The sequence below is a fragment of the Silurus aristotelis genome, assembly GCF_946808225.1.
Source record: "Silurus aristotelis genome assembly, chromosome: 2".
NCBI lineage: Eukaryota > Metazoa > Chordata > Actinopteri > Siluriformes > Siluridae > Silurus > Silurus aristotelis.
The window spans coordinates 4,709,996-4,717,495 of NC_139575.1; the positions used below are offsets into that span (position 1 = coordinate 4,709,996).

Consider the following 7,500-nt stretch of genomic DNA (forward strand, 5'->3'; position numbering starts at 1 on the left):
AACTAAGAGACCCAAACATGTTCCAGCATGACGATGTCCCTGTGCACAAAACCAGCTTTATGAAGATCTGCTTAACATGGGTTGGATGTGTGGAAGATCTCGTACTATAGACCTTCCACCCCATTGCACACCTTTGGAATGAATGTGAACACTGACTACACCCCAGGCCTCCTCACCTCACCTACATCAGTACCTGACGTTTACAACACGATTATCTGATTGAAGTCTCAAATCCCCACAAGATCTAGTGGAACATCTTGGTTATTATAAGGGCAAATGGGGGCAAACTCAATGTGGAATGAGATGTTCAGAAAGACTATGGTCAGATGTCCTCAAACTTATGTCCATAGAGTGTCTGTCTCTCGAAAATCAATGGAGGAATCACGGCGCAAGCTGTTCTGGGAGTAAACTTAGAAGAAAAGAGGTTTTGGAGGAACATTTGCAATATGTCCTCTTCATACATATACATGTTAAATGTGTTAAGTTGTAGGTTTTATTTTTATTTGATGACTAAAGACTTCAAATCAATCATAATTACTGTACATCAGTGAATCTGTTTGGTGTACGGTGTTTAGCCATGGGGTGGGTTTTGGGGGGGGGGGGGGGGGGACAAGCGGTGGGTGTGTGAGACTCAGGCTACTTTTTAAAAAAGGGGCACCTGGAGGAGCTCAGGAATCAAAGGTGAGACTGTAATGAGCGTTAGACTGGGATTAAAGTTTAAACAGAGTTTTTGTAGAAGGATAAAAGGGCGTCCAGGTCATGCGTCTGTTCAGACGGCGCTTGGGGAATTTGCTGAGGCTGCAAAAATGAATTCTGGTTTGTCAGAGATGCATGTGTGGGTTGAGTTCGTCTTTCGGTGTCGTCCTGATCCGACCCACCGAGCGCCTCGGACCGTTTGAATCCCGGTTTCCCTTTGCCCCGCCCTCCTTCCTTTGTAGGCCTGCCGTAATTGGTTGGTCTCTCGTCTCCGTAGTACGAAGAGGGTGGGGCGAACTCCGAATCCCTTTCGTCCCGTCTCCGGGTGGTCCACTGACCCCAGGAGAACTCTGTATGGAGAAAGCAGGAGATGATTACCGAGGGGATTAAATGCGATTTGCAGTATGGATTGTAAGATGCATCAGCATAAAAGTTAACGATGTGATTTAAATAAGTGTTTTTGTGTCACGATGCATCGTTAAAACCAAATTCATTGACATTTTATACACTTTTATTATATTAAATGACAAATATTATGCGACCAATACACTACAGAGACGGAGGCGTGTCCTGAGAGTCACATAGGATACAGATTAACATGGCAGAGGTAGAGCTGTAACTTCCTGCAGACAGAACGTCTAGTTTTATTTGATCTTTTCTGCACTACAAAGTCGTGTTCGTGCGTTAGAAGTGAGAAGACGCTTAAGTAAATTGATGATTTGCTGTCTGTCTGAACCGAAGAAAAGAAGGCGAATTATATGAACCATATTTAATTTACGTAGCATAATTTTTCTAATCGCACTGAATCGTAATGGGGTGAATCGTATCGTATCGGTAGATACTTCATAAGTATCTATAATGTATCGTATCGTAGGTTATGGATCGGGATGCGAATCGCATCGACCTTGGTTATGGAGTTGCACATCCCTGATCCACAGAGATCCCATGGGATCCTTTATAATCATATTCGGAATATTCGAAATCATATTTTACATACATTATATGACATGTAGTCAGACGCTTTTTCCGACTGTCCAACATGCAAACAGAAATAGAATCTAAAAAGGAATAAAACTATAAAGTACAACTATAGTATAAAATATAAGTCAAAAAAAATATACTATAAAATATCTGTACAAAAATACGACAGAAATGTGTGTATGTGGATAAAAAGCGAATTTGAAAACAACAAAAAAATAACGAGGATCTGCTTTAAATCTGCTACAATCAGAAAACATAAATGGCGTATAATATTTACGAGGGTTGATCAAGTTACCTTTTCCTCTGTCCCACTCTCTGACGTGCGGCGCTCCCGGCCTCGAGTCTTTCCTTTCCTGGATTTCGACCTCCACCTTTTTGACAGCAGCTTCAGCAGGAGGTGGAGTTTCGATCACGTCCTCAGGCACGTCCTGGTCCTCTTTCACAGAAGCTGAAGCACATCAGCAGACATTAGTGTGACTCGAGAAAAAAACAAAACAAACAAAACAGTAGGATAAGAATCCCGGTTTTCTGATCTACCTTCTTCCTCGTTCTCCTCAGCTCCCGGCTCCATCTTGCTCTTCTTCATCTTCCTCATTCTTATTTTCGCCAGCCGAGCCTCGAGCACAGATTTCCGCTTCTCCTTCAGGTGCTCTCGCTTGGTGCGTTGCTCCGCGGTCTACACAGAGGGTCAGAAGCATCCTGAGGTTCTGATATGTAAATGCTCGCGTGGCAGACGGAACGGAGAACGCGAGCAGACACGCTGATCTATCGTCACGTTTTCATAGATAAAAAAAATAAAAGTCTGTCTCTTTTCTTTCTCGATGATCAGTACTATGTGATCTGAGACCTGTCTTTATTCCATGAATATTAAATTATTCCTAATCGTCTATTTTCTTTATTTCATAGCGTTTCTATCTGCAACAGCTTTAACCAATCAGATTGCGGCTTGCTAACTCCGAGGCCCCCTAGCAGGCGTCCGATAAATGATGCACTAACGAGAGCCGTGAGTATCTCACCTGGTCTCTCAGCATGTCCAGGGTCTCTCGCTGTTTTTTGCGCTGGTCTTCTTCATGAGAAAAAGCGTAATATCCAACACCCAGGTCTCTGGCCTCTAAATCACACACACACACACACACACACACACACACACACACACACACACACACACACACACACACACACACACACACACAATTTATACAAAAAACAATAAAAACATTTTTAAAACACTACCATTATTCATAGTCTGAGGGACACCTGACTCTTTCCAGTCATATGTGGATCTTAGAAAAACTTCTACCACATATTTGAAGGCACACAATTCTACAGGATGCAGAAGCATCCTTCACTTGAACTTGGAGACTCAAACCTGTTCCAGCATGGCAATGTCCCTGTGCACAAAGTCAGCTCCATGAAGATCTGCCTCTCACCTTGATCTCGGATGTTCTCGTAGTGAATGGGTCCTACAGGTCTCTTCATCTGCTCTTCTTCCTCCCTCTCCCACTGCTCTCTCTGCATCTCTCGCCTCATGTCATCGGACAACAGAGTCCTGTCAGCTCCGACCGCTCTACACACACACACACACACACACACACACACACACACACACACACACACACACAGAGTGTATATAGTGTATATGTTACACAAGCCTGTAGAATAAATGAGAATGGAGAATGAAGGGTCTGTACCGTTTGCCCTGTAAATCCTGATCCATTTTCTGAAACTGAGGTAAATCTTTCCTTAAACACTTCCTCGATCGACCCAGCGCATCCACATAATCCACCCTGAGAGAGAGAGAGAGAGAGAGAGAGAGAGAGAGAGAGAGAGAGAGAGAGAGAGAGAGAGAGAGAGAGAGAGAGAGAGAGAGAGAGAGAGAGAGAGAGAGAGAGAGAGAGAGAGAGACACACAAACAAAGAGACAAAGGTGAGAAAGAAATGGACAGACAGACAAAGAGAGAAATAAAAAGAAAGAATCAGAGTGAGGGCAAAGAAAGAAAGAATTAAAAGATATGTAAGCAAAACAAAAAGAAATATGAAACAAAAAAAAAGAAAGAATGAAAGTAAAAAAGAAAAGATATGGAAGAGGATGACAGACACAAACAGAAAGAGAAAAAGAGATGAGCAGAAAAAAAGAGAGATGTGGAAAGAGTTAAAGAGGCACAGAGAGAGAGAGAGAGAGAGAGAGAGAGAGAGAGAGAGAGAGAGAGAGAGAGAGAGAGAGAGAGAGAGATACAGACAGACAGACAGACAGACAGACAGACAGACAGATAGATAAAGACAGACAGACAGACAGATAGACAGAGCTAAAGAGAGAGACACACAGACAGATAGACAGTCTGACAGATAGAAAGACAGACAGACAGACAGACAGACAGACAGACAGACAGATAGAGAGATAAACAGACATACAGTAGAAGAGATAGATAGATATACAGACAGATGGAGAGATAGTGCAGTTCTCAGGCTGTACCATTCCTCCTCAGCGCTCTGGGGAGGGGGGATGGCGATGCGCACGTCTAATCCTTCTCCGTCTCTGTCTCTGTCTCCTGGCTCCGCCCCTCTGTTCTGCCCCGCCCTCTTTTGATCGATTATCTTCTGGGTGAAGTCCACCAGGTAGAGATCTTCTGTCTCCTCGTCTACAGCATCAGAACAAAAACTCTTTCACTCCACTGTTCACTGTTTATTAAAAACCCCCACACTCCACAATTCCCTCATCACTCCTGAACACAAAATTTCCAGACCTGGAAAATCGCCTTTGGTCATCTGCTCGTAGAGGCGCGCTTTCTCCTCCAGCTTCTGCCTGAAAGATTGAAAGCAATCAAACATCTCGAGCATGGAGAAGAACACGGTAAGTGAGAATTTCCTCTGTTGATTTCCACATCGGCGCCTCTTTTTTCTTATGTCTCACCTCGATTTGTCCAAGTTTTGCTCCTCCTCTGCCGTTTTCTCGACATCCTTCTGAGCACGTGCAGTCACGCCTTGGTTCTGTTTACTCCACACACTGGGTTTCTACACACCACACATCATATACATCCATGAAGCAACAAGAATATAACCAACACGTTCGATCTGTTTTTATTGGTGTAGATTTACTGCTCCTGTACCTTTGTGTTACTGCTGCTGTGTGGTTTGGAGGCACTTCCTGTATCCTGGGTCAGTTTTTCCTGCTTGAACGCCTCCTGCTTCCTGTACAACTCTGCTTTCAAATCCACCAGCTGGAAAAAACACACATACATTATACACTTATACAGTATGTACCGCTGTACACGGTGTAACTGCGCAAAGCCACACGTCCTATCAATCAGGTAAACGTGAGGGGTGTACTTACTTTTGTGAGATACTGTATATACAATTTAGAGAGTAACAGCTCCAAATGATTACTGAAAGTAAGAGAGGAAGAGATGAACGGAGAGAAAGAAAGTGAGTGTGAGAGAGGGAAAGAAAATAAGGCAGAGAGAAAGACAGAGCGTGTGAAAGAAAGAGAAAGAAAGAGAGAAAGGCAGAGAGACAAAAAGAAAGAAGAGAGCGTGTGAGAGCAAGAGAAAGAAGAAAGCGAGAGAGAAGAGAACGAGAAAGACAAAAAAAGACAGAGAGAGAAACGGGTATACAAAGAGATAGACAGGCAACTATGCCTAGATAGATAGACAGATAGACAGACAGACAGACAGACAGACAGACAAAGACAGACAGATAGAGAGAGAGAGAGACACACAGACAGACAGATAGAGACCGACAGACAAAGAAAGAGAGATACAGACAGACAGACAAAGAGAGAGAGATACAGACAGACATATATATATATATATATATATATAGAGAGAGAGAGAGATAGACAGATAGACAGATAAAGACAGACAGACAAACAGACAGACAAATAGAAAGAGATACAGACAGACAGACACAGACAGACAGAAAGAGACACAGACAGACAGATAGACAGACAGACAGATAGACAAAGACAGACAGATAGAGAGAGAGAGAGACACAGACCGACAGACAGACAGACAAATAGAGAGAGATGCAGACAGACAGACAGATAGAGAGAGACAGACAGAAAGACAGACAGACAGCGAGAGAGAGAGAGAGAGAGAGAGAGAGAGAGAGAGAGAGAGAGAGAGAGAGAGAGAGATACAGAGAGAGACACAGACAGATAGAGACAAACAGACAGACAGACAGATAGAGAGACACAGACAGATAGAGACAAACAGACAGACAGACAGACAGACAGACAGACAGATAGATAGATAGATAGATAGATAGATAGATAGATAGATAGATAGATAGATAGATAGATAGAGAAAGAGACACAGACAGACAGATATAGATAGACAGACAGAGACAGATAGATACAGACAGAGACAGACACACAGAAAGACAGACAGAGACAGACAAACAAACAGTGGACAAACGGATAGATAGACAGACAAACAGTAGACAGACAGATAGACAGACAGACAAATAATTAGACAGAGACGATAAATAGATAGACAGAGACCGACATATACAGACAAAGACAGACAGACAGACAGACGGATAGATAGACAGACAGCCTGACAGACGGATAGATAGATAGATAGATAGATAGATAGATAGATAGATAGATAGATAGATAGATAGATAGATAGATAGATGTTCTTGTACTGTGTAGTCAGTTTGGGTGATTTTGTGGTTTATGGATGAACTCTGTTTCTCTCTGAATTCTACAGAACATCACTGAAATGACTATAACATTAATAGTAATAAAACAGTAATAAAATATAACACGTTTAACATGAGTACATTTTAATTTGACCCTAAAACGTGTTTAAACTGCGCTGAAATGTTGTGAATTTATTCACTTTGGCTTTAATTGTAAACAAAGTTGAAAATCCAGATCCCCCCTCTGCTATCTGTTAGCATGTGAGCTAATTAGAGATCAATAACGAGCTTTTCATGTACAAATCACGGAATAAGATCGTGTGTAAAAACCCACCGATGACGCCGTGACGTTGTATTGTTTTTTCTTTTTATCCATTTTAAACAGGTTTATAAGAGAGCGCCAGGGATTTCACGAATCAGCTCCTTCTTCTTCTTCTTTATAAGCCCATTCTCCTCTTCCTCGTCTTCAATGGCCCTCTGGCGTATGGGGGAAAAAAAGCAGTATATAGCATTACTGCCACCTAGTGGATTGGAGAACAGAGCGCTCATTAGAGGTGCAAATTTATGCTTTATTTTGCTGAATCTGATTAAACTCATTCGGGAAGTTTAGATCGTTTTATTTCATGCTTATTGTTTGATCCTGACTACAATGCATTGTTCTATTTCATGTTTTTGTATCATCTATAGTGATTAACCGAAGATCAGATGCCGGATGCTCGATTCTTCTTGATGGCTGCAGCCTCTTTCTGTTTATTACAGACTTTTTATCCTGTATTTAGTTGCTTTGAGGTGTTGTATAAATCTGTTCTCTGTATCATTTCCTCCTGCCACTTTCTCTTTAATAAACTCATATGTGGTTCTTCCCCATACTGTTACCACAAAGGCACACAATTGTATCATATGTCTTTGGATGCTGTAGCATGAACAGTGGTAGGGGATGGAGGGATGAGAGGAACAGTGGTAGGGGATAGAGGGATAAGTGAAACAGTGGTAGGTGATGGAGGGATGAGAGGAACAGTGGTAGGGGATGGAGGGATGAGAGGAACAGTGGTATATTATAGAGGGATGAGAGAAACAGTGGTAGGGGATAGAGGGATGAGAGGAACAGTGGTATATTATAGAGGGATGAGAGGAACAGTGATAGGGGATGGAGGGATGAGAGGAACAGTGGTATATTATGGAG

General features: G+C 42.4%; 2 protein-coding genes across 2 annotated transcripts in view; one reads left to right on the plus strand and one right to left on the minus strand.

Annotated features, from left to right (window-relative positions):
• Nucleotides 1-6,786, minus strand: part of ccdc174 (coiled-coil domain containing 174) — a 7,030-nt gene extending 244 nt beyond the window's left edge. Inside the window, exons 1-11 of the mRNA XM_083563427.1 lie at nt 6,652-6,786; nt 4,784-4,894; nt 4,588-4,688; nt 4,421-4,479; nt 4,150-4,315; nt 3,369-3,464; nt 3,108-3,244; nt 2,694-2,788; nt 2,215-2,353; nt 1,973-2,125; nt 1-1,046 (exon numbers count right to left, since the gene is read on the minus strand). The exon at nt 1-1,046 is cut by the window's left edge and continues 244 nt beyond it. Of these exons, the coding sequence (XP_083419553.1) occupies nt 718-1,046; nt 1,973-2,125; nt 2,215-2,353; nt 2,694-2,788; nt 3,108-3,244; nt 3,369-3,464; nt 4,150-4,315; nt 4,421-4,479; nt 4,588-4,688; nt 4,784-4,894; nt 6,652-6,693 (1,428 nt within the window). The 5' untranslated portion in view covers nt 6,694-6,786 and the 3' untranslated portion in view covers nt 1-717. The remainder of the gene's footprint in view (nt 1,047-1,972; nt 2,126-2,214; nt 2,354-2,693; nt 2,789-3,107; nt 3,245-3,368; nt 3,465-4,149; nt 4,316-4,420; nt 4,480-4,587; nt 4,689-4,783; nt 4,895-6,651) is intronic.
• Nucleotides 6,765-7,500, plus strand: part of LOC310739154 (ghrelin-like) — a 6,137-nt gene continuing 5,401 nt past the window's right edge. The window contains exons 1-2 of the mRNA XM_083564804.1: nt 6,765-6,871; nt 7,005-7,106. The gene's annotated coding sequence lies outside the window, so the exon portion shown is untranslated. The remainder of the gene's footprint in view (nt 6,872-7,004; nt 7,107-7,500) is intronic.